This window comes from Podarcis raffonei, chromosome 5 (assembly GCF_027172205.1).
Source record: "Podarcis raffonei isolate rPodRaf1 chromosome 5, rPodRaf1.pri, whole genome shotgun sequence".
Classification (NCBI taxonomy): domain Eukaryota; kingdom Metazoa; phylum Chordata; class Lepidosauria; order Squamata; family Lacertidae; genus Podarcis; species Podarcis raffonei.
In genome coordinates this window covers 62,433,452-62,461,217 of record NC_070606.1, presented here as the reverse complement: position 1 = coordinate 62,461,217, position 27,766 = coordinate 62,433,452, and the positions used below count along the sequence as shown (strand labels likewise).

Here is a 27,766-nt window from a genome sequence, read left to right as displayed (position 1 = left end):
CCAATTCGCCCAAGTCTTAGAATAAAGTTCGGGGCCGGCAGACTTCTTTCCTCAGCGCAGGAGCGAAGTGGCCCCGCGGAGGTTTTTCTTCTCGCCGTCGCCGCTCGTTCTTCGCCCCGCAACATGGCCTCGGCCGAGCTGGCCCAGAAGCTGCAGCGCCGGCTGCTGCGGGACGGCAGCACTTCGGAGGCTCCTCCCGAGGACGGCGACGAGCCCGCGGGGTCCGAGGCGAGCCTGGCGGAGCCGGACGACGACGACGACCAGAACCCCGTGAACGCCTCCGCGGACCCGGAGCTGAGCGCCAAGCTGAGTCGCAGGCAGGACATCAACGCGGGCGCGGCGCGGCCCCGCTTCGCCCAGATCTTCAATCCTTACACGGAGTTCAAGGAGTTCAGCCGCCGGCAGATCAAGGACATGGAGCGGCTCTTCCGACTGTAAGCACCGCCCCGGCCCCGGCCCTCCTTTCCTCCTTAGCCCAGGTCCCTGTACGGAGTGGAAGGCGCCTGCTTCGGAGTAGAACCGGGCGGCTGCACGTGTGCTTGGAGTTGCACGGATGCGGCGCGGTTCTCAGCGCCTTTAGTTCAGAGGTGTAAAAAAAAGAAAATCCCGTTGAGCTCCACGGAGTAAGCAGCTCCTCTGCTGATGGAGATCGGGATTGCATGCAAGCAATGCATGTTTTCTAGGCAGGGGAAAAAAACCCCAACCCGGTTAGTTCACTAGGATTTACACTCCAGTAAATGTGTGTGTATGTATGTATGATGGCAGCCTTAATGTTGCGGCCTTTAACTAGCAAAACGTTCTGCAACCGAGCCTTCACTGGAAGCACGGGCTGAATCCGGTCAAGTACTATTACACACGACTGCTGGTTTAGTAGCCACGGAAAAAGTGCTTTGAAGCTCTTGTGATCTGGGGGTAGGTGTGAGTGGTTGGCTAGTGAGAAGCAGCAGTTTTGTCCGGCGCCCCCCAACTGTTCTTAGTGGTTGTATGAAATGAAAAGAGAACTATGATCTTCTGTATGTTTACTCCAAAGTAAGACCCATTCTGTTCAGCGGAGTTTACTCCCAACTGTGCATAGGATTGCAGCCTAAAACCAAGAACTGCTTCTGTAGAATGGATGTCAAGCTTGGTTTCTTAACTAGGAGTTCTTTAATTGCAGCTCTTTTCTGGAGAAGCCTGAGTCTGGGTTTTAGCTTATTTTGTGCAAAGCAGGTTGAGAATAGCCTTGCAGAACTACATCTACCCTGGTCATTATGGAAAGTAGAGCTTTTAAGTACCCCCCAGGTTAGTAGCATTCAGGTGTCTGCACTTCTTTCCTTTGCTACTCTTCCTGCAGTACTGTATAGTCTTATGAATGAGAAAAAGTGAAAAAGGATTTCTATTCTTTTTATTTTATTTTTAAAGTTTACAGTCACTAAGTTGTAAAACAGGTTGCCGTTTTCAACTTGCAGAACTGGGACCACTGTGTGTGAACTGCACCTCTTGTATCAGTCATCTCAAGGTTTGTTTTTCTTCTGTGGTCTAAGCTTTGGAGCAGTTTATACTTGGTAGCAATGCTCAAAAGCCACACTGCAACAACAAAAAAAGTTTGACCTTCCCCATCTCTGCAAAGCCAACTGCAGTTATATTTAGCATGTTCCTTTTAAGTCGTGAAATATGACTATTTGTCACTTGTTCCAGTCTTGCTTAAGCACCCTTTGAAAAGGGACTTTTGGGGCTGCCTTTTCTTAGTAAGTCTATGCTAGCATAGCTTCCTTAAGTCAGTGTTGCAATTACGTGTCCCACTGAACTTAGTGGGACTTACTTCCAAACATGCGTAGGATGTGAAAGTGTACTGGGTGACGTGTTCTGAAAGTTGTAGGTTGTAGTTTAATATTGTCTCCTAGAAAAACACTATTCAGGCAGTGTAATTTGCTAGTAGTTTAAACTGTCTGGGGTGGTAGTGGTGTTTTTGTTTATTACTATGCTAAGTATGTTAGCACTACTTTTATCTAGTTGATAAAGGTTTGTTTTATCCAGAAACCTGTAGTCCTGGAAGAAAATGTGACCCCCCATATTTATGATGGTGCTGAAATAGCCATTGTAATGAGGCAGGACAGCGCATTATGAGGTGTATAGGTATAACAACTCCATCAGCGTTTAGTGTTGCAACAAAGATCCCTTGACTTTGACTATGGTTTTTCCCTGATTGGTATTTGTTTTGTTTAAGGAGAGGCTGTTGGTGGAGCTAGGGACCAAGTACAAAGTTGATCACATCCTTGAGATAGAAATCTGAAGACATAAAGCACATCCCAAGCCAAGAGAGTGGAGATTGTGTAACCTGTGAAACTGAAAAAGAGGCACACTTTCTGTTCCACTCCCCTTGAGACAAAGACCTGAAATAGATTGTCCCCATCAGACGGTTGCATAAAACCTCAGAATTAAGAAGCAGCTGCTTGATACTTCATTTCATTATTATTTAATAACAAAAATTGTAGCCCACCCTTCATAATTTGCTGTAATTGCTACTAACCCACCCACCTGAGCCTTACAGCACAGAGCAATTGCAGGGGGTTGGACTAGATGACCCTTGGGGTGCCTTCCAACTCTGCAAGTCCATGATTCTATCCCAGCGCTGAAAGTGCTTCTGAGACCATGCTGCTCTTAAATAACATCCATGTGCCTCTTCTTGTGGTAGGTAGAAAGAAATAACTGCACGTTTACCAGTACACTGAAGGGCAACTGCATTGCTCTTAATGCAAAGCCCAAGGGCAGAATTAACAGAATTCTTTCTTACTAGAAGCATAAAGACAAGCACTGCCTCTGGGCTAGTTATGAAAGACAGAGGCAAATGCTGTGTATTTTACTTCACTTTAAAACAGGTGTAGGGAACTTTTGGGCCGCCAGGTGTAATTAAATTACAACTCCCATCAGCCCCAGCCAGCGTGGCTAATGGCCAGGAATGATGGGAGCTATAGTTCAGCAACCTCTGGCAGGCCAATGGTTCCCCACACCAGCTTTAAACCACAGTAGCAGCTGTGCCTCCAGTCTAAGGAAAGCTGCTAGTGCCATAATGGGAGGGATATAAATAAGCTCGGTGTTAACTAAGACCACTCATCAGTCCAAGGCCTGGTTTTCCACTTCCGTTACATGTCAACACTGTGAGCCTTATTAGGATTTTTAAGGACCTCTGTAACAGCAATACTTGTACAGAAGAAGAGAGACGTCACCTCCCCATAAGAACATTGCAGCGACAATGAAAATAGTATCTTGCTTTCCTATGCAATATTGAATGCATATGAGCCCCATGGGCTATAGACCTTGCAGGCTATGCCCCCTTGATTTTGGCCTCCACCTTCCAGGTAACAACTTGCTGGTAACAACTGTCTTCCCATTCTGCCAACATGACTTTCCTGCCTAGAGGTGAGTTCCAGTCCAGCTCCCATGTAGAGTCAGGACATCTCCAACCCTCAGTTCTAAGGCACTATATTACAAGTGGGCTATGCGTTTCTTCCAGTATGCATAAACATGTCTTGCTGCAATTTGAGGCTGTCAAAAGGCCACTATGCCAGCTCCAGGGGGATGACAGAACAACAGGTGAGCGAGCAAGCAAGCAAGCAGTGTGGATGGCCCAGGTGAGCTGTTCAACAGAGATGGGGAAGGCCAAACTGCTCTCTGAAGTGCCTCCCACTCTCTGTTAAACATGGCTGCATTGAAGTTTGGCAAACCACTCTCTGAAGCACCTCCCAAACGCCTTTAAAAGTGGGGGGGGCTTGGTCAGATGTAAATAAGGGAGGGGTTGGCCAGGTGTGGAGAATGGGGGCCCGGCAAAGCAGAGGCAGCAGCCCCTAGTAAAAACATAGGAATGTATAATGTGTTTCGTGTCAACAGATCCTTGGAGATTTTGCTCTTTAGAACTAGAGCTGATGGTGTCTGTCACATTTGTTTGTTGATGTGTCTGCTCTAGTTGTGTATAACATTGGGAATGGCATCTTCATTTGCAGGTTCAAAGGGTATGTGTGGTGAAGGTGAGGGAGGCTTAAACCTTTCCCCTTCCTCCAGCTTACCTCCTTATTATATGCCTTTGCCCTAGCCTGTCTCTGATGCCAGAGCTGAGAGAGAGAGAAGCAATGGAAGCAACTGAGAATGGGGAGGAAGGCAGGTGAGGGGGGTGGTTTTAACATAAATATGAAGAAACTTCTCCCCACTTCACATGTCAACAGGACAAACACAGCAACTACAAGCTTGGCTTCCCACCTTGGGTCTGTCAGAAAGCTCAGGAGCTGGTTGGGTTGGGTTTTGGAGACCTCGAGGACTGTAGCATGTGGGGAGGAGGCTTCTTTGAAGCACACAGGGGAGATCTGCCAGTGCAGACAACTGCTGATGCAACTTTCTTTGTTCAGCCCTAATTAGGTATTGATAAGCTTTGTTCACAGTCGCCTTTACCTTCGAATAAAACCATTTTTCAAATTGTAGAAGGCACAGCGGCTAATTAAACAAAATCATCTTGGGGTGGGGAAACGGCGGATAATTCCAGGAGGGAAAAGAATAGTTATGAGTGTCTTCCAGATCAAATAACACCTAGGAAAACAAAGCAATTATTATTCAGCGTGGGGATTCTACGGAAAAGGGTTTTCGTCAGTTTTGCCAGAAAACGTGACAAATGCGCAGAGCGGAATTTTAGCTTTAGAAAACTTGGCTGGCTTCAGAGTCCAGCATCCACTTGTTTTTTGTTTAATGACGTCCATGTTATCTTGTTTTTATATTCTGCTGGAAGCTGCCCAGAGTGGCTGGGAAAGCCTAGCCAGATGGGCAGGGTATTAATAATAATAATAATAATAATAATAATAATAATAATAATTTATTATTATTATTATTATTATTATTATTATTATTATTATTATTATTATTATTATTATACCAACTTGTATTTAAACACTTAATAACAGTTTTACAGAACCTCCTTGGTGGTCTACTGAAGCCAGTGACCAACTCTTTATGCTTTAGTTTAGGAAAAGCGATTGACAGCAGAAGTAACAAACAAAATAGTTTAGTCTCAGGTGGTTGTATCTGGAAATGCTGTTCCCCACTCCCCAGACTTGTCTTCAACAATTAGTGAATAAATGTGGGATACTTTGCCCTGAACATCTTGGTTAATAGCATTCAATGTTCTCATTCATTCTTTTTGACCTTTTTTGAACCCAGCTCTAGTGCTGGCTGTTTGCCACATACTAAATAAGCTCCAAAGGCCAATTGTGTGCTGTGAAGAATATTTCCTTTTGCTCCCTGCACGTCAACATAATAAAGCACATTCTAGTTCTAACATTGCTAGTCATCCAGAAGAGCGATTTCAGATCATAAGAACATAAAGAAGAACTTTGCTAGATCAGACGAAAACCCCATTTAATCTAGCTTTCTGTTCTCACACAGTGGCCAGCCAGATACCTATGGGAAGTCCATAGCCTTCTGCTACTCAGGATTCTTCACAACGGATAGTCAGAAATTAGCTGGGCAGCAGTCACATTTTGTGACTGGCAACTGGCCTTTTGCGACTGGATGGAGATGTCCAGGTACCACCTTTGGTGCCTAGCATCTTCATCTGCCTGGCCAGGTGATCCAGGGGGTCTGCAGGGTAGCGCAGCAGCAAAAGACACATCTGGCTTCTCCATGAATTTGTTTAAACCCCCTTTAAAGTTGTCCAGGCTGGTGGCTATCATGATGGCAAGTTGGCATGCATTTGATGCTAAAGCACAGACACCGTTGTCTATGGTTAATAAACCATAATTAAAGTTCAGGTGTCTGACAGACAACCACTTCGGCTATGGTTTGATACACCACAGAATAGTTAAAAGCTCAAAAAAAAGCAGCCAAGACTTGTGAGCAGTTTCAGGGTGGGCTGTTGTTGTTTGTTGTTGTTATTGTTGTTGTTTTCCTCTTTATAGGCTACTCTGCAGCTTTTAGAGGGTGATGGCTGCTTAACCATAGCTGAGGAGGAAGTCTCTATTCACATATTATACTAAACGATGGTTAATATTAATGTTGGGTGGGGCCAGAACCAAGTGTCAGTTGCTTTCTCTATCTCTACTGTTATCCCCCCCCCCTTGCCATCCATTTGGAATTAGGCCAGGGGGTGCCATTCCACTACCCCTACAAGGGAAGGATGACATCTTGAAGCATTGACAACTTAATATTCATTGCTAGAAGAATAAAACACATTCATCTGTAAAGAATGGCTACAATACTTTTCTGAATCTGTTTCTTGTTTTTGTTTAAAGTAATAATGATCTGAAAAAGTAGCAAGTGATGGATATGTAGGAGTGAATCAATGTTGAATCTTAATACTACTAGGAAAATAATGCAATGCCTAACATACAAATGGCTTCATAATTATTCTTCTCCAGGTGCTTGCATGTTACATTTTGCGTGTTTTCTTGACAGAAGTATCCGCACGCAAAGCAACTTTCAAATATCAGAATCTGGGAACCTGAACCTCCAGAATCCCAGTGAAGTTCAAATGTATTGGCTTGTATATGTGGGCATCACTAATCTATAATTGTTAGTGGAAATCATTTAGCCTGAATGATCTGATTTGTTTCAAGCTTCTCGCCAAAGAAAATTACTCTCTTCTGATGATTTAAAATGTTCATCCTCTTTGACTGGCAAGAAATTAAAGGAGTAAGGAGAAGTCACTGCCCCTATCAGAGCAATGCGGGCGTATCCTGTCCAAGACCATATTAAAAAAAACAGCAACCCTGCTTTTCTGGCTCTGGAATGATGTGTAAATATTGCAGCAAGAATTGACTGATCTGTGTAGTGTTTACACGATTCTACTGCACTCAGTAAGCAGACCTGTTCCCTGCTGTCTAGCATGTAGGCTACAAATATACCCTCTTGGGGTGGGGGTGGTGATGTGTAGACTGTGAAATGGGAGTCCCGTCCCCCACAATTTTGTTAGTGCATATGCTTGAAGGGATACCTAGTCTTTTGATTTTATCTTTGGCTGTGATCCAGCTGTGCTGTGGCTTGCTTCCCTGTCTGCCAGACCACTGCCTTTGTGCCTTTTCAGCCAGCTGCTCTGGGTAGTATAAAGTTCTTTACTGCTGTGTTAATCTGGCAAGAAAGATTGCGTGGGGGGGGGAGAGTCCCCAACCGAAAAGGGAAGTGCCTCTTTTTAAAACCTCATCCATCATTCTTCTCTGCCAGAGATACCAATGGACTGCCATGTGCAGTAGTCAGAAGGGATAGGTTTGTATAGTGATGGTTCGGCTGCAGATGCAGTGAGATATTTTAATTATGAGCGCCTCTGAAAATAATCTCTGTACACTGTTGGTGTGATTTGCACATTCCTTCAGTCAAATTATTGCGTGATAGTGTGTGGGAGGGGGGGAAACCCTGTATGAAAGAGTGGAGCAGGGCTTTCTGTTGCTGTTGCTGCTACCACCACCACCACTACTACTAACTTTTCTGTTTTGATTAAACACTCCTCTTTAATTATATAGGGAATGTGCCAGATCTGCACACCCAAAGCCTGACTCTTTTCAGCACTAGTACATGCCAGGAAGGGAGCAGTGGTATGACATTGCAATCAGTCATCCTCCTGTGTCAGCCTGTTGGAGAAAAGGAAGTTGTAGTTGATCCTCCAAGCACTTCCAGATGTTCTGCAAGCACTGAAAAATAGTCAAAAGTCCTCACTGTGAAAGGAGTTACAGTCTAGATGCTAGAATTCATGGGCAATTTTTGCTAGTTTAGAACGCAGGCTCAGCTGGGATTGGGAATGGTATCTTAATCTACTTTTTCCACTGCGGACAGTGTTTCTTTAGATCCACAGCAGGGCAACAACTTCATTAGGAGCAACCAAAACATCGTAAAATAGTGAGAAAACTTTCAAGCTCTCCAGAACTCCACCTCAGGCTTGAACAGCCTTCCTCATCCTGCTGCCCTCTAGATAGGTTGTACTTGGAAAAGCAACTGGAGGGCACTAGGTTGGCAAGACAAAGCTAGATATTCTTCAAAATACCTACCTTGATGAAGCTTTCTGGAGAGCCTGAAAACTTGCTCACTTTTTTTGATGTTTTGGTTGGTCCTAATAAAGATACTGCCTGACTGTTTATACACCCACACCCACCTGAAACAAACACAAATGTATGTATATAAATGGACCAGCCTAGGTATCCAAATCCTTTGTAATTTTTTAAGTGTTACTCTTTCTTTCTTGTTATTCTAATTAGACACCCTTAATTTGGAATACATCTGATAGTTGGTTTTGCCAGCCCCTAGGTATGCCTCTGGTTGTTAATGGACTCTCTAGTGTAAAATTTGTATACTTCTGGTGAATACTATATTGATGCTCTTGAAGCTTGACATAGTTTAAGTTCATGTATTATTTACGGGTATCTGTTCCGTGTATTAAGGGTGATTATTTAAATGAGATTTGCTAAGCTCTTGAGTCTTCAATTTAGAGCAGTTCCCCTTCCCTTCCTGTGTTGTTTTCCCATGTTGCATTCTAGATTAAAAACTCTTTGGACTTGGGCTCTTGTATTTTGTAAAGCACATTCCATGCTGATGGAACTGCAATAAAATCATAATAAGAATTGGTCCTTAATGAATAGTTAATACAGTAAATAAGATAATTTATAAAATAAAAATGCCACTGATTTTTTTTCATGTTTCGAAACAAAAAATGTCTAGCCTCGAAAACAGAGTAGAGAAAGGTATTTCTAAATTTTCTAGATTGACAACATTGAGCGCATGAAATGAAATCCGAGTTGCTGATGTTGGAACATTACAAGAGAGCACACTTTAGCCAACCTTAATTGTTGGTTAAAATTAGTAGCTGTTGCTTAGACCAGCAGCCTTCTCATTTCTTATATCAACAGTAAGAACCAACAGGAATTTCTAAACCATATGTCTATTTCTAGAACAAATGTCTGCTGATATGTAGGAGGCATATGCTGGGGAATTCTTTTGGAGGGTGGGTAGGAGGAGTGAGGCTGGGAAGCCTGGTGTATTTCACTTTGTTCTTGACAAGTGCTATAGTAATTTCTCTTTCTTTCCACATTTTTTGCACCACCTTTCTGAGAAGCTCAAGGCAGCAGTCCTCCCCAACCCCCTCATTTTGCTGTCACAAGGCTGGGCTGGTTTGCCCAAGCTCACCCAGTAAGCATACACAATCATAGAATTGACATGACCAAAAGGGCCATGTGGTCCAACCCGCTGCAATACAAGAATATTTTGCCCAATGTGGGGCTCAAATCCACGACTCTGAGATTAAGAGTCTCATGCTTTACCAACTGAGCTATCCCTGATCAAGTGGAATACAAACTCCCACCTCTATGGTCTATGCTTTGAGGTTCTATTACAATCAAGCGCTGTACAAATGTGAAATGAAATTAATGAATATGCCTGATGCTATATTCACTATTCACACAGACTGTATTTGGCTTTTATCACACAAAGCTCACTAAAAAAAAAAAGCTGTTAAGAACTGCATCCACATAGCATCTCCTTAGCCTGGCATACTGTTTTTGCATACTGGCTTGAATTGCAAAGCAGTTGGCTACACACTAACTGTGTAGAGCAGTTACAGTGGTATCTCGGGTTACATACGCTTCAGGTTACAGACTCCGCTAACCCAGAAATAGTGCTTCAGGTTAAGAACTTTGCTTCAGGATGAGAACAGAAATCGTGCTCCGGCAGCGCAGCGGCAGCGGGAGGCCCCATTAGCTAAAGTGGTGCTTCAGGTTAAGAACAGTTTCAGGTTAAGAACAGACCTCTGGAACGAATTAAGTACTTAACCCGAGGTACCACTGTACTACCCAGGTACAATCTCAAGTGGTCTCTGCTTCGCAGCTGTCTTATGTGGAGCAGGTTACTCTTTGAGATTCTGGTGTTTCCATGGTGTGCGTTGTAATTAGCTGGCTGTTTCACGATGAGAAGTCTTCCAAAACTATTATGGTCCTGTTCCTCACAGTCTCCTGGAAACTTCTGGAGAAACTCTTCAGAGTATTGCAGCTCACCTTCAAACCGTTTTCTGCTCAGGGCAAGCTGCTAGTTACAGTAAGTTCTGAAGATTGAGCTTGTGAGTCTGCCTTCAGGTCTTTCATTGCTGATACCTGCAACAACGCTTCATTAGCTCAGTTTCGTTTATGAGGTGGTCAGTGTGGCAAGAGGCAGGAATGCCTCTAATTGTTCCTGTCATGCTAGGGTTAGGCCATTCGACTCTCAAAGTAATATGTGGTAAGTACTGCAGTCAAATACTCCGAAGCCAATAATATCCTTGTTTAGGTGGCAGCCTATATTTTTCACTGTCATTTTAGGACTGTGCAGACATTCCCTCTGATTCTCTGAACCCCTAGAGTGGGATCATATACAACTTAAGTGCATTTGCTTCTTCACATGCTTGGGAACTCTGGAGCCATTGGGGATCCTATGTGTGTACAATTCTATATACATACAGCCCCTTTCACACTTCTGCTGAGTCCACATGGAGGACTGAGACAGCTGGTGCATCAGTGGAGGCAGAGACAGCAAATGTTCCATTTCTTCCTTCACCTGTTCAGTGCCTGCGTAGTCCTAGTGCCATCTGATAGCAGTTGCAAATACATGGACATACACCCATCCCCATGGTCTCAACTTTTTTGTCCTTTGCATTACAATCATAATCACATTTTTTTTTAGAAATGACTTGTCTTTTATTGTTGCTGTGTTAATGTCATTTTTTTAAAAAGTACAACTGTTTGGGCTATTACTGAAAATTCAAGATAATAGCAACTTCCTTTGAGTATTGCTTTTTCTCTTTATAAGGGAGATAAGAAAACACTTGATGAAACCAAGTCCTTTGATACTGTATCACAGCTGTTTACAACTAGACTCTTCTTTTTTTGAGGGGGGGATAAAAATAAAATTATTTCTTTGTCCTGTTCCCCTTATCTTGATTTCCTTGTGTCTTGGGATTTGGTTGCTTAAATGAAGGGGAATTCGTTAGTTTTGGGGCTTCACAAAATTTGGTTATATGTCCTTCTTTGTTACATCTGAAACAAGTAACCCTCCTGGTTGGAGGGCTTCTCACACACTCCTTACAAACATATTCAAAAAGGGCACTTGGTTTCTAACTGCGTTTTCTCTCTCTCTCTATCCCTGGGAGCTTGTTGAACTGGGTCAAGCCCTCTTTTTTCACATAATGTTAACACATTGATTGCTATCTCTGCAACAATTTTGTAGCTTGGTCTGCATGAATCTTTTGGTGTGGCACCTTACATTATTAGCACTGAAGAAATTCCATTTTGCTTTTCAAATTTCATTTCATCCCTCAAATTAAACAGATAAGCATCATGCATTCCTTACAATGTTATACTGATGCCAGCAGTTTTTGCTCCCCTAATTCTGGCTCTTTTTTTCCTTACAAAAATAAATTTAGGCTGCAATCCCATGCCCACTTATCTGGGAGTTAGTCCCATTTAACTCAGAATGTGCTTTTGAGGAGAGATATTTAGGATTGCACTGTCAGTCACATCCCTCAAGAGAGGCTGGCTTTGGAAATACTGGCGCTTAGAATCCTAGATAGTTCTTAACTAATTTCACGTAAGATGAGATTAGAATTGGCTTGATGCTTTGTGGGCAAAGATGGCATTAGCAAAGGAAAGGTGCTCAGGGCATTATGACTTACTAGAGGCCTTGTACCCAATGTTGTTCAGGAATTCTATGAAAAGTCCATTTTCGAAAAGTCCAGTCTGCCATCTTGATTCAAAATGATGTTCAGTTGTATCCAAACTTATGTGGAAACTCTGCTCCTTGATCTTGGGAACCATCTTGCAAATTTTGGTTATGATATCTTAAGAGGTGTTCAATACATAGGAGACAGACAAAACAACTTTCCAAAACATATAGTAGATTTCATCCATGGTACTGATTGAAGCATAGGAGGCTTTACTGAAACTCTAGGGGAAGCTCTGCCCTCCTTATATGACTGAAATTATACATGCAGCTTCCTGTAAAAGAGTGTGTTGCAAATTAGTTTATTATAACTTCTACCCCCCTTGCCCTTCAAACAATTTCATAGGCAGCTTACAAAATAAATAAATAAATAAATAAATAAATAAATAAGCAAGCAAGCTATAATTTAAACAAACACGCACATACTAAAAGCATATTATAAAAAAGAAGCATAATATCACCAGCAGAGATTGAATGCATTGCATTAGATTAAAAGGCCTGGAAGAATTTTAGAAAGATGTTGCCTGATGCCGAAATGACAATGTAGGCGGCAGGCAAGCCTTGAACCTTCTTTTAACAGGCAGCACCACAGAAATGGTCCTTTCCCATTAGCCAGCTGTTGCATGTTGGGTGGGGTGGCAGGGATACCCAGATAAGGGCCTCAGATATCAAAGTCTTAGTATCTAGGCAGGCATATTTGAAGATGGGCGTGCTAGCCCCCAAACCAGCATTTTGAATTGAGGCCTGAAGTGGACCGGGATCCAGTGCAGTTGATGCAGCACTGGTGTGGTATGATCATCGTAATGCCTGGTACCGTGTCACTCTGGGATGGCTGAGCGTGGGGCCTTAAAACAACTTCTCTCTTTGTGGGGAATGCTGCAGGCCAGCAATGTGATGCAACCTTCACTCCCTGCAGGAATTTGTGCTGAGCTCTTTCTGCTCTGGAAAAACAAGTTTGTCTTTCTTGCTCCACACCCACAGAATGAGATTCTCTCTCTCCCCCCCCCCCCATTTAAATGTCTCAGTGCTGCCTCTCAGGACTCAGTGGAGGAGGAGGAGGAGAAACATTATCTCCCTCTAATTCCTTTTGTATTGTGCTGAGCTGTTTCATCTGCTTCCTAGGTCCTGGTGAATTGAGAACAGATTGCCACTCTGCTTTTTGAGGCGGCACAACTTTGGGAAGCTGTGCTTTGAAGGCTGTCTCTGGCACGGCGCACTAAACTCCTATTGTACTGCCGGGATAGTGCATTGCTTTGCCATTGCTGGCAAGACCCAGTTTCTCACAATCCCTGCTTTGTACTGCCTGTGTGCTGGAATGACAGATACGTGAGACTTGCTCCGGTGGCTGTGAATCCTGAGTACACTCGGTTAACCCCTGTGGAGCTATTGCTCCTCCTGCAAAGTCGCCTTCCTCCTTGTGCACCAGCATCCAAGCCCCTCTTTTTCAAAAGGGGCAGCTCTCAGAACATTGCTTTGAGCTAGAGGAATGGCTGTAGCTCAGTGGCAGAGTATTTACTCTGTTTGCATGCAGAAGGTCCAAGGTTCAGTCCCCAGGCATCTCTGGGTAGTGCTGGGAGAGACTCCCATCTGAAATCCTGGAAAGTGACAGCCAGTCGGTGTAGAGCAGGTATGGGGAGCCCTTGGCCCTCCAGATGTTGCTGAACTGCAACTCCCTTCATCTCTGCTCATAGGCCAGTGGGGCCAAACTTGGCCCTCCAGATGTTTTTGGACTACAACTCCCATCATCCCTAGCTAACAGGACCAGTGGTCAGGGATGATGGGAATTGTAGTCCCAAAACAGCTAGAGGGCCACTACTGCTAGGCTATCCTTTTGCTGGGGCTGATGGGAGTTCTAGTTCAGCAACATCTGGAGGGCCAAAGGTTCCTCACTTCTGGCGTAGAGACAATAATGAGCCAGATGGACCCAATGTTCTGGTTTCATATAAGGCCGCTTCCAAGATTCCAGAATACCTTTAGTAAGCCTATGTTTGTGGAAATACCTTTTTATCCTGGGCTGTGACCCCCGTGATGTATTTCTTTTTAGTATGCTATCTGTTCTCTCTTGCTTTATGTCAGAGCATAGCAGTGCCCACCATCTTTGCTGGAATTGTGGCTGTAATTTGTTTTAACTGATTTCAATATTGTATTTTTAAATCATTGTAAACCTCCCTAAGACGTCATGGCAAAGTGCAGGTAGGAAACAAAAAAAGTAGGTGGAAGTGCGTGAGTCCTCCTTAGATTATAACAATCCACTTGAGTGCTACAGCCTTGCCTTGAACATGGGCAGTAGAACGTTCTTCCTCGGAAGGTGGTGGACTCTCCTTCCTTGGAGGTTCTTAAGCAGATGTTGGATGGCCACCTGTCATGTATGATCTAGCTGAGATTCCTGCATTGCTGGGGGTTGGACTAGATGGCCCTTGGAGTCCCTTCCAACTCTGATTCTATGAGCACTGCCTTGCTTCAATTCCCCTATCGCCACAGGTGGAGTGTCATTCTAAGGAAAGGGGGCTTAACATTTTCTTTCTGCTCCAAGTATCTATCACTGCTAGTGGGGTTTCCGGTTATAATGACCTCGGTTTACAGCTGTCTTGTAAATAAGCTGTCAGAATTTATCAGCATGTTTTTACTAGTCTGCTGAGGACTGGTAGTGGAGAGCCCATAAGTTCTGTCCCTTCTGAAGCAGCCCAGTGCAGAGGAGGAGGAGTCCTGTAGCAGCCCCTTTGGTTTCTATATTGGGCAGGGAGGAGTGTCTGTTCCCAGCCCCTACACACACACACACACACACACACACACACACACACACACACATATTTTGGCCCTCTTAATTGCTCCTTGCTCCCTTTTTTGTTCCTTCTATATTGGTCTTTCCTATCTGCAAAACTGGGTCTCTGCCCTTGTGGATTCATTTCTTTTTCTTTTTTTAAAAAAGGCAGCAACCGGATATTGGCGAGAGTGGCAAAGAGTTAGGAGGATAACGCAGAACAGAGAAGCTTCAGTAATTATTCAGCTCCCCATCCCACTCCCATCCCCCATGATAAGGAACCTTCCATATATATATTTATATATATGAACTGCTCCTTTGTTGTGCTTGGAACTGTGCTATCCAATTTTAGATTCCAGTTCATCTATTTTCACTGCCATTGAGTTCAGCTGTTTGTGTGTGTGTGTTTGAACATGCTATTGAGCACATGTTTTGCAATCAGAAGCCAGACACTTGCCGTTAAAAGGCGCTTCATATCTTTGGAATAATGTAATGGGCTGATAAAAGGAAAATGCATTTCAACATCAATATTATTGTTTTAGTTGAAGGGATCTCAGCCACTCCTTTCAGAAATGAGTGCCCACTTCTTAGGTATCTTTTCAAAAAATAGGTTCTAAAGTCAAGATATATTTACAATGTGGATATCTGACTTACTTTTGTCTCAAGTCATCTGTGGTCCATGATTGCACACTTGACTGCCTACATAGAAGTTACACTAGAAATTAGTAAACATCAAGTATGTGCACAATTGGATAGTACTGAATGGGTGTTTCATCCATTTGAAACATCGTTCCACAACTTGCCCCTTCCAGATGTTTTGGACTACATCTCTGATATTTTTATCTAAAACATCTGGGGGTGGGCAGCAGGTTGGGGAAAGCCGGTACAGTCAGACCTTGGTTGTCGAACGTAATCCCTTTTGGAAACTTCCGATTGGTTGCAGGAGCTTCCTGCACTCAAGCAGAAGCCGCATCAGATGTCCGGCTTCCAAAAAATGTTCGAAAACTGGAGCATTTACTTCCTGCTTCTTGACATTTGGGAGCCGAAACATTCCAAAACGGAGCTGTTCGGGAACCAAGGTTTGACTGTATGAACTATTTTTAAATGGGCAATGGTATAAATTTCTGTGCCAGATAATTTTCTGGATAACCTAAACCTACATTTCTCTTTCTCTGTTGAATGCTCTGTCGTGAAAAACTTGAGAGCTCTGGAAGTAGCTTATTTCAAGTCTGGCCCTGCCATGTGGCTGTGCAAAGTGATCACCTTCAGGCAGCAACATGGAGTGGGTAAACAGATGAAAGCAGGAATTTGTGCCTGAATGGTGCCAGTGAGGCTTTTAAAAGCATTCTTTGGGCACTATTGGGGATCAGTACTAGGCACCAAAATGTTTTGAGACAGCACTGACTAGCTGGAACTACATTATGTACAAGGGAGCATTGAACACTCCTTAAACTGAAGGCCTTTGAGCCAACAAAGCTACGTGTCTCTGACATCTCTCATGTCTCTCATTTTCCCCTTCCTTTTTAAGGTATGACTCTGGAAAGGATGGTTACATTGACCTTATGGAACTGAAGCTGATGATGGAGAAACTTGGGGCACCTCAGACTCATCTGGGCCTGAAGAACATGATCAAGGAAGTGGATGAAGACTTTGATGGCAAACTCAGCTTCCGTGAGGTAAATGTCAGCTGAAAATAAAATGTAATGCAAAACCAAATGGGGAATAAAAATGTGGAACTTCTGCTATCACAACAAATGTGTCCCTTCACCAACTCACTTCCTCCTTTAAGCCTATGCTGTTTGGAGCAGCTGTGCTTTAACTCCTGTGGAAAACTCCAGCTTATTGAACACCATATAGCAATTTCCCAGGCTCAGGTGTTGTGGCATGATACTAGATACAGAGACATCCTCTGCTTACTGTAAGACACAAGCTATGTGGATTGAAAGTCTGAGGCTTGAAGGTCAGAAGAACCTTTAACCTAAACTTTTCATGTTGCAAGTAGAAGAACTAAGAAATAATCACCTCATTTTTCTTATATGAAAACTTCTTTCCTAATCAAGAAAAAGCTGAACTAATTCTGAACAATTTTCTTTTCTTGTGACGCTACACTGAGCTGTTCATGTCACCGTTTGCAAATGTCACCTGCTTGTAACAATGCTATTACATATTTCAACTTCTGGGGTTCAGGGCCACATTGTAATAAATTATTCCCCTCATTGTAGCAGTAGGTACAGAAGGGGGCATTCTCAAGTGTGCACTAAGACACTACCACATGGGTATTGTCTCGCTCCACTTGCTTGAAGAGGCAGAACAGTCAGAAAATGTAATCCAGGCATCCCCAAACCCGCCCTCCAGCTGTTTTGGGACTACAGTTCCCATTATCCCTGACCACTGGTCCTGTTAGCTAGGGATGATGGGAGTTGTAGTCCCAAAACATCTGGAGGGCCAAGTTTGGGGGTGCCTGGTGTAATCCTTTGAGTGTGAGTGCCTCCCCTTTCTGTAGGGCAGGCATGTCTAACAGGTAGATTGTGACCTGCTGATAGATTGTGGGGTGTTCCTGGTAGATCCTTGTAGATCTCTGGCCCCCCAGTGATCTCCCCCCCCCAAAAAAGGGAGGAAACAACTGTGGCTTCCTAAAACTGTGGTCCATCCAATGACAATGTGTAGATCACTGCCATTTTTTTTATACTGTGAGTAGATCGCAGTCTATTAGGAGTTGGACGTCCCTGCTGTAGGGAGTAGAGTTCCAATGGTACCATCTTTGGACATGTCATTCACTTAATCAGCAAGAACATTGTTTCTCATTAGTGTGTGATTTGGCAGGATAGGTTTTCAAAATAATGCGTTGGGAGTACCTTTTTCCAACTTTGGTTGGCTCGCCAACTGTGTTTTTCTCTTGGAAAGGGATGACCTAGCCACTGTTAGCCATGCTTTAGTAACTTTCAGGCTGTAATATATGTGGGTACACCATTGAAAAGGGTTCAGAAACTTCATCTGATGCAGAATATGGTAGCCAATCTGTTGATGTGGACTGGCTGGTACATAGTGCCCAAGAAAGGTTCATTGGCTTCCATTTTGTTTCTGAGCACAACTCTCTAGGTTCCCTTACCTTCATAGTTTAGGTAGACAGCTACTGAAGAGAAGGCCTGTTCTGTGGTTGCATGTCAATTGTGAAGCTATCTTCCAAGGAAGATCCGCTTGGTGCCTTTGTTACTTTTTGAGTGCAAGGCAAACTCTGTCTACTTTTGCTTTTGGTGGATAAATTGTGTGTGTGTGTGTGTGTGTGAGAGAGAGAGAGAGAGAGAGAGAGAGAGAGAGAGAGAGAGAGAGAATACTGTTGACTATAATTCCTGCTTTTTATTGTTTATATATGATGTCATTCTGGGATGACTTTTAAATCTTGACTACAGTTCTAATGGGACGCGGGTGGCACTGTGGTCTAAACCACTGAGCCTAGGGCTTGCTGATCAGAAGGTCAGTGGTTTGAATCCCCGCGATGGGGTGAGCTCCCCTTGCTCGGTCCTTCTCCTGCCAACCTAGCAGTTTGAAAGCATGTCTAAGTACAAGTAGATAAATAGGTACCGCTCCGGCGGGAAGGTAAACAGCGTTTCCGTGCGCTGCTCTGGTTTGCCAGAAGCGGCTTAGTCATGCTGGCCACATGACCCGGAAGCTGTCTGCGGACAAATGCCGGCTCCCTCGGCCTATAGAGCGAGATGAGCACGCAACCCCAGAGTCGTCCGCGACTGGACCTAATGGTCAGGGGTACCTTTGCCTTTTTACTGTTCTGATGTTTTTATTATGCTTATATTTTATGTTATATTGTTTGCCAAGTATGGCCCAAAAGGCACCATTTAGAGAAGTGCTACCTGATGCCCCAGTTGCTCCTCTAGCAGGTGGGGCAAGGGTGACAGATTTTTCAAGCAGGCCACGTGAGCTGTGGGACGTTGGCCCTTCCACACACACCCACACCCACCCTCAAAATATGCCCAAAGCGTCCAGCAAACCACCCCCTGATTAGGTCATTATGCTAAATTAATTCTCTCTTAATGGAACCCAGACACCTGCTTTGCTGCTGCTGTTCTAATTTAATGTGTAAGGATTCATTCTTTGTCCTTGAAGTATTATCTTGACTTACTGGAAGACAAGTAGGGCAGAACAGCTTTCTCCAACTCTGCCTCTCCTGTTACCTACCTGTGACAATGAGTAAATGATCGGAAATAAGTTGAGAAAGGTGTCATAACCATTCTCCTTTTATTTCTTTTTGACAGATTACAAACTATGCAGTAAAAGTGATCGAGGGGCCTGTTTTGTCTTCATGAAGGCCACTTTCACTCACCAGCTAGTTTTTTGATTGGGATGGCTGCCTGATTTTGTTTGGGTTCAGGATTGGCGAGGGAACTGCAGTCTAAGGATGTGTCATTCTTCATGCGTGTGTGTGTGTGCCTGTATGCATGAATATGCATACACACAGTGGTAGCTGGGGCCCGTTGTGACTGGTAGGGCAGAAAGCCGGGGGTCTAAACCATAGATTGAGCTAAAGGCATGCCCAGGGGTTGGCGAAACCAGTCCCTGCTGGGGTGCAAAATGGTTGTGTGTTGAGACAAGAGCTGAGAGCTGAGCGGTAGGAGATAATGGCAAGGCGGTATGAAGGTAGATCGCTGGAGACTATGAGGTGTATAACATATATGGGATGCTTTTTACAGTGGGAAAGAAATGGAAGAGCAATAACTTTTTTTGACACTAAATAAGTTTGAAACTTTTTATTTCTCATCATGATGGCACCATGAGAGCTAAAAGAGCAGGAGGAGGGGATAGTGTGAAGTTACTTGCTTTGCAAGAGAGCATTTCGCTTGCCCACCATGGACTTGCAGATCAGCACAAAAAAGATGATTCATTAGACATGCAACATTCAAGGAAATTAGAACTGCTTTCTCTGCATTTTAAAAATAGGATTAAGGAAGTAGATGAAAAGAGTGATTTGTGCAAATCTATTGCAACTGAGGAACAAGCCTATAAAAGGCTGCAAAATTGCTCTCTGGGGGAATATGCGATTCTGTTCAGGCTGAAGCCAGCTAGAAGTTTCAAGCTAGAAATAAGCAACTTGTCCCTGTTTACTTCCTATTACTTGGCCTGTGTGGCTCTTACTGTTGGCCACTAACAGCAGTTGAGCATCGTATTTATTTCCATATTGATTCTGGCTGCACCTTGTGCCCTCTGCTACAGGAAAAGGAATTCCCCAGGGAGGTTCATTTCATACCTCTGAAACTTGTGCAGCTGTTTGCTTTTGTAATGGTTAGTTATTCCACCGTACCTTTCCCAAGGGGTGTTTTAATAAAGTTAATTTTGTACTTATCAACCCATCAATATATCACCAATTGCTTCCACACCATTCTAGCCCAGATCCCAAGGGGAAGAAAGTTTCTGCATTTAAGCAAATATGCCTGCAACTTCTCTGTATCAGTGTCTGCTGTTAGTAACATGGGGCCAATATTCAGATATGATACATGTGGAACTGCCCTTTTCCTACTTATAAAAATTTGTGTTGTGTGGAAATAGACTCAGCCCCATCATCCACACAGTGGTCTAAAGCATCCTTTAAATCACTACTCTGAGGCTTAGCTGCTATGCTGGATGTATGGGTTTCTTTACTTACTTTCTGAAGAGCACGCAGTAGGCATACGACTTTGCAAAACCTGAACACACCCACGCCTTGTGGATTATGTCCCCAAAAGTGTGTGTAGCAATGTGAAGAATCTCTCCAGAAGGCATTCAGACAATGTGAACGTGCTCAAATCATTTGCCATTTACACAGAATAGTCCCTTCTACCCCTGCGCATAGATGATCTGGACTTGGCAACTTGCACCTATGACTTGTTCCCAGCTGTTTAGTGAGTCATTCCCACATGCCTTTTCTGGCTGTGTCAGCTGGTACAACAGCATATTTCCCTCCTTTCTCAGCCAAATGGAGGAACCTGCCCAATGCAGAAGACTCTGGAGCATTTGCTCACTCTGCTACAGCTGGTCATGCCAACGTGTTTACAGGGACCAACCTGACATTCGTTGGACTAGAGTGGGTCTTGGATCTCAGAACATTTGCTGGTAATAGACCTTTGGGTGCTTCTTCTGTGAGGGGGTGTTGATGGAACAGGGGGAAGTTATATCTAGTATAATAGTGATCCAAGCAAGCGTCAGAAAATCTGAAAGCCAGGGGGATCTCCATTGGCCACATTGCAACTGCAGCTTCAGTTTGTTTGGAACAGACTGTTCTGCATGTGATGTGCTTACTTGTGTTTGAGGAAAGGGTGAATGGGATGCTCTCCCAGTTAGCTGGACCTGTTATTCAAATAAATCTTAAATCTGTTTGTGTATAGCTTCTAGCTCACAAAGGTCACCAAAATGGACAGGCCGGAAAACCAGCTGCTTATACCAGGCTTTTTTCAATATGGTAGCTGTTTCTTTATCACTTTGATAGGTCACCACTGAAACTGAGAGGATCCATGGCTCCGTGGTGGTGAACGTAACTGACATGCCGGAGTTTATTATTTATTATTTATTTTTTTGTCGATGTCATTTATTAAATTTGTATGCCACCCTTCATCCGTAGATCTCAGGGCGGTTCACAGCATAAAAATACAAGATTAAAAAACAAACAGAATACATAATAAAAAACAAGAACAGACCAGCAACACCCCTCCCCCACCCACACATTTAAAAGAATATAGGATGTTAATCAACCCAAAACATGGCTGAAGAGGAATGGTTTCAGGGTCCGGGTAGGTTCATATGAAGAGAGGTGGTCCTTGAGGTACTGTGGTCCTGAGCCATTTAAAGCTTTATAGGTCAAAAAGAATTGAATTGGGCCCGCAGACTAATCTGCAGCCAGTGCTGTCCAGCCAGGAACAGTGTAATATGCTCAAACCGTCTTGCCCCATTGAGCAACCTTGCTGCCGAATTCTGCACCAGCTGCAGCTTCCAGAGGCTCTTCATATAACACGCTTCAGTCATCTAACCTAAGAGGTTATCAAAGCATAGACAACAGAAGTTGGAGTGCACCTTGCTCTAACAAAGGAACCTTTGAGAGCTCTCTTCCAGCTCTCACCTGTTTCTCTGCAGCCACATTGGGACTTGCCCAGCACCTGACATCACATATGACAATAAGGTGTGGAGCAGGTGGGCATGGTTTCACAGGTCAAGTGGGGAAGTTTATATTTTCCTGAGCCACCCTCAACAGGAAGTAGTGATTCTGTAGGGTAAAGTCCAGAAAATCCATAATAATTACCGCTGTCATCTCAGGCAGGGTGGCACTGTAATCGAATCTTTATATGGACCTATTTGCCCACCACCAGGTACAAGCCCTCCAACCTGGCACTGGGACAGAAAGTCTAGCCAAGCGGTATAGAAGTATTACAGATCACCACAACCCTTTTCTGTTGGTCCTACACCAAGATCTCAGGTGGGCACAGCTGATTAAAAACCAGCTTCTTCCAGTTTATACACCCAGGACTCAGAGATTCAGGGTTGGCACCTTCCTCGGTCTCTGTTAAATGGATCTCTGCTAGAAACTGGTGAGCTGCTGCCAGGCAAAGTAGATGGTATTGTAGATGGACTAATGTATCCCTATAAAAGGCAGCTTTGTAACTGCGTACATACTTTTTTCCAGCTGCAGAAAAGCTTTTAGCCACTTGCCAAGTATCGGAAGCAAAATTATGCTACTCTCAGAAGGGAATCTAGTGGGAGGGGTGTTAGCCCAGTCATAGAGCCCTTCCCTCTATCCTTTCCCAGTTTTCAGCCTCTGGAGTGAGTCATGGCAGTGTCATGGTGGTGTCACTCTTGAGGGATGTGTTGAGGCTGGGAATGTGATTCAGTATAAGGACCTGTCAAGCACACTGCGGCAGCAAAACTTACCAAACATTTGGCTGGACACACCCATCCTATATTTGCTGCTAGAAAAGAGCCCAGCAGTTTCGTAATGCTCCCCCTCCCATCCCTGAGGGACTTTGGGAATTTTTCAACTTTGGTTTTTTTAAAAAACGCTGAATTAGTAAGCAGCTGGGAGCTTGCAGGGGGGGCATGCGGGGGAAGCTTGGGAACAAAGGGTTCTGCCAGATGCCTAATTTCCTGATGAAAGAAGCTGGGTGCAGTTTCTGGTATCTTGCATGCTGCCCTGTAGTGAGAGAATGTGAGCTTTTCAGAGGATGGAAATCCACTCTGATCACACACACACATACAAAATTTGAAAGCTGAATTACTGTAGTACTGGCATTCCCTGTTTGGATGTTTTATGCTATTTAGGACCTTAGATGAGTCCTTTGACTACAGAAGAAGAGTTGGAGTATTGCAGTATTGGTGCTATTTAGTTTGGAGCCACTAGGCCAGTTTGCACACAGCAGTAAGCTGTGGTGTATTGGGACTGAGCAGTATGCTAGTCCACCTTGCCTGCTCACTCTGGCTCTGGTCCTTCCCCTAGGTCTAAGTAGGGGCAAGGAGCCATGAAATCTTGGCTTGCCATTAGGTCCAAATAGGGATTGCTCCTCCCTTTCATGCTGATAAAGTGATCACGCTTTTTTAGATGGAAACCCACCACCATCCCATGTTTGGATATAATGACAAGCCAAGGCTTCATGACTTGTTGCTTGTGCCAGAGGACGAATGAAGCCGGAGTGATTAGAAGTGCTAGGGCACAGTGCACTGCCATCTCAAGAAGTCAGTGATCTGGTGAAGTAACTGAGTTCAGCATCAGCCTGAAGAAATGAGCAGACCAGATAGATAAGGTGCTATTGAGTGCTATGTCACAAATTCACCATTTTAAATGTAACTTGGGGTGGATGGGGGGCAGGGGGAGACATGGAGAATGAAGAAGGTGCAAGGTATTAGGAAGAGAGGCAGCATGAGAGATCTCCCTCTCAGACCAGTCACACACAAGCTTGTGCCTCCATATACTCCCAGCTTTCCCAGCTCAGTCTAGTTTCTTCAAGTGTCATAGGGCTGTTTGACAAGTGAAAGGGCCTGAGTCAAAGCACACACACACACTGACTGTACTGAGTGGGGAGCATTGCTGTTGTCATCATGTGCTCATGGACTTCACATAGGCATTGCTTTGGCCACGGGGAGGACAGAATGCTGGACTTTGTGGACCTTTGGTCTGATCTAGCAGGGCTGTTACATTTTCCAGGACCAAACAAGTAAGTGGGCACAGAGCAGTGGCAGTGGAGCTATCTTCCTTTTGGTTTCTTCTTTGGACTCAAATTATTCATATATAGATGATCTACATAAGTAGTAAAATGGTCATTGATATAAAATAAGTTATATTGAGGACAAAACAGAAGAGATTTGGGAAATCCATTATTAGATCTCCTAATATTTAAGTGTTTACCTAAACCATGAAAGGCTCCAGGTTTTATTAGAAAAATGGAGTGTGTGGCAGGGTGGAGATGACATGCCATTTCTCCAGTTTTGGTCTCCTGCCCCACCGACTTTGCACTGGCACGGGTGAGGAAGAGACTTCAGATCAGGGAAATGGATTTATCTTCCCCCAGTTCAGTTGCTCTGATCAAATTCATCCCCTATAGCTCTTTTTATGTTACAATTAAATGTTGGCACATTCCTGAGTCTCACATATTTTTGTCTTAAATAAGTTCACCACTTTATTACTGATTTTCCTGCCTAAGCTATTACAGCTCCCAGTCATGAAAGCTTAGGCTTAAGTGCTCATCCTGTTACTTTTTTTCTAAATTACCATTTTTTATCTTGTATAGTTTCTACTCATTTTCCACAAAGCTGCAGCTGGGGAGCTTGAAGAAGACAGTGGCCTGCTGGCTTTGGCAAAACTTTCCGAAATAGATGTCGCTCTTGAGGGAGTGAAAGGCGCCAAGAACTTCTTTGAAGCAAAGGTAGGAAAAACATATCTTAGAATCAGGTGATGGAGGGGTTCATAAGTCTTAGGCTGTAATTTAATCACCCTAGGAAGTATGCCCCATTGAACACAGGGAGTTTTACTTCTGAGTAACCATGTGTCGGATTCTGCTGCATGTCAACTCAATGATACCACCTAGAGCACAAGTTAACGATTCACACTGGGAAAGTGGTGCACCTGGAAATTTCCCTGCTTTAATGTAAACCAGAGCGCTGTTTTAAAAGCTGAAAGTACAATTGTTTCAGATTGGGTGAAAGTGCAAGTGGAACCGAGACTGGATGAATCAGATCTAATGAATGCTTGTTCCGTTTCCTGTGTCTCACTATGAAAACAAAAGCCACATAGTTTTCTTTTTTAAAAAACAAAACCACCACCAAGTCAATCTTGTTGGCTACTTTTGAGGTATTGTAACACCTCCCCCAAATCTTTGTATGGTGGGAAAAGCACCCCAGTACTTTCTATGTGTTTTGGACTACAGTTCTCATAAGCCCAGTGCTGGCTGGGGCTGATGGCAATTGTAGTCCAAAGCACGTGGAAAGCATCAGGTTGGCGAAGGCTGTACTGTGAATATACAACATGATCTGCCCCTCTCTGCAGATAATTCCAATTGCATGGTAAAGTCTCATGGGCCAAGACCAAGGGAAGATGATAACTGTCATCTATTAAGTTCAGTACTGATAACTCTTCTATAGTAGTTCCCCTGGTGCTTGGCCACAATATATTTTTCTCCCTAAATTAAATTACCCTCTCATTTTACAGTAAATCAAGGTGAGCACAACCAGTCAGGGCATTTAACCATATTCTGAACTAAAATAGTGTTTGGTTGACACCAAGATAGCTGACTCTGGTCACCTGGATGTAAACAGAACCATTGGGTGTGCAACCTGTGGTATTAGTTACATCGTACAGGCTAGAGAAATAGCTGTGCTTAACAGCCTGAGGACTCAGATGGTTTGCAGCATATAGTTTTTCATACGTGTCTCTTCTGAAATTGTTACTAGTCTGGGAGATGCAAGCAATAACAGGATGTGTGGATGAGTCCATTGTGGGTTTTGGTTAAAACACCATCCTTTCTCCCAGATCGAGTTCAGAGGAAATTAAGTGTCTGTCAGTACTGGAAGCTGACTGTGTACAACTCTGGCTAGAACTGGTGATCTCACAGCACCTGTAGGGCAGCTAAGAGCTAGCTGTCTTAGATAAGTGAAATAAGTTGCCAATGATGGAAATATAGGGGTAGGAATCCTTTTGACCCTGCAAGCCAGATGTTTATATATCTCCCCTGCCCCTTGCAGACTAACTTTGGCAAGTTAGCCAACAGAATTAAATTTCTGCCCCATCAGCTGTCACTCCATGGCACCCACTGGTTGACTGGTGGGTGTGGTTTGGGGAAATGGCCTCATGGGCCAAATTGGACCCACTGTTAGGCCAAAATTGTCCCACAAGCCAGAGGTCCCCTACCCCAGATGTAATACAAACCCATCTCTCAATCTTTCCTTTGTGTTGCAATTTTATTCCTCTATTTCTAGGTTCAAGCTTTGTCCTCAGCCAGTAAGTTTGAAGCAGAGATAAAAGCAGAGCAAGATGAGCGAAAACGTGAAGAAGAGGAGAGACGTCACCGCAGAGCAGCCTTCCGAGAACTCAAGTCTGCATTCAGTCAATAACTGAGGCAACCTATCGGCCACCTGAGGGACTTTGTACAATCTTACAAGTTTTGCCTTTGACAAGGCGAAGGACCAGGAGAGGGAACAAAACTGATTTGAAGCCTTTTCTTTTCTTTTTCTGAGCCTCCTACCTAGATGCTGGGGGGGGGGGGTGCCATACACACAGTGGCATTCAGAAGGATGCAAAACCAGGAGTGGTTCAAGCAACCCCCTTTATTTCTGTAATAGGCATTGCTTAGAAGAATCAAAATGTCCTAATGCTTTAGCCTGAGGCAGATGATTGAAGCACCTGATAGTAGTGCTTACCATTTGCATCTTGGTCAGAAAACACTCCTTGTGTCCTTCTGAATGTCTCTGTGTCATAGCTCTGTAATTTCCCTCGGGCTTCCTTTCTGTATACCTTTTGACTCCTCCTGAATTTTACAAAACCATTTCTTGCTTCTAAACAAGCTGACCCTTCTTCTAGGTGCAGATCACAATCCTTTCATGTGCAAATAAATGCCCCAATTCCTAATGTATCATTCTTTTCCGTCTTTGTGCTCACTATTGGGGGTGGAGGGAAAAGACGACAGCTTTCTGGTACAACAGCTCCCCAGTAATGAAGGGAAACCCAGTTAGTAAATATTGGCTGAGATCCAAAGAGCTTCTTGGGTGAATAGCAGGCACTCAATCATCAAATTCTTCTGCAAGCCAATGCCACCCCACTCCTCCAATGCAGCCCCCACATTGCATATCCTCCATCATCCCTTGACCCCTGCAAGCAGGTTTTCAAGGGGACACAAGGTACCATGACTTGAAAGAGGTGGCAGGAAAACCTTCTTGTGTGGGCAGAACTCTACTCATGCTTTTCTGGGTCCAAGCCATTTTTTAACTCATAAAGATTCTGTTCAGGGATACAGCAGTCACCATTCAATTTTACCCTTTCCATGTATACAAACGACTGTACTTTTTGAGCAACAAATAGAACTGCTAAGTTCTGGCCACATTCCATTGCATTCTCTGTGTAGGTCCATAGCTGTTTTCCACTTTCTCCTTTTTATTTTTTAAAACCATTGGATTTTAAGAAGCAAGGAAACATCAATCAATAAGATGTTCAGTGAAGTGGATTAGTACAGTTTTGGGGACACAGTGGCTTCCCACCCCATGGAATTTTTAATCTTCTTGCAAACATTGGTGCAAATGAAAGAGCTTCTGTAGAGTTAACACTTACATAAAACAACCAGTTCTGCTTGCAAGAGAAAATAGATTCCAAAAGCAGAAAGCAGCATGTTACTCTGCTCAGAAAGCTTGTACTATATTCAGAACTTATACTTGTGTGTATATATATATATATATCTTCATGTATAGAAAAGGAAAACATCCTCTTCCTTGCCAAGCTTGTCATCTGATCATAAACTGGATCTCTCATCCTCAACTTTATTTTCACTGTCTTTTAGCTTTTTACACTGTGACACTAAACTGTGAGTGTGGAATAACAAAGGGAGCCCATCTGATATTTAATAATGGGTGGGGAAATTGCTAAACAATTTTTAAAAACTGTATTTGCAAGACCACAGATTATATTTGATAAAAATCACATGTTTGAACTAAAATATTTATAATAAATGTTTTTATACATGCAAAAGTTTGATTTTTCTTCCCCTGTTGCTTAGTTATGCAAATAAAACTTTTCTAACTTGCTGGAGGCTAACTTGAAATCCTTTTATTCTGTCTCATCCTTCATGGGAGAAGGAGGGGGCGGAG

General features: G+C 43.7%; 1 protein-coding gene across 1 annotated transcript; it reads left to right on the top strand.

The window, feature by feature from the left end:
- Positions 1–27,713, top strand: EFHD1 (EF-hand domain family member D1). Its single transcript, XM_053389671.1, has 4 exons — positions 1–434; positions 15,978–16,125; positions 24,205–24,339; positions 25,889–27,713. The coding sequence occupies exons 1-4, from the start codon at positions 124–126 to the stop codon at positions 26,021–26,023; spliced, it is 729 nt and encodes a 242-aa protein (XP_053245646.1). The 5' UTR covers positions 1–123; the 3' UTR covers positions 26,024–27,713.
- Positions 27,714–27,766: the final 53 nt, after the last annotated feature.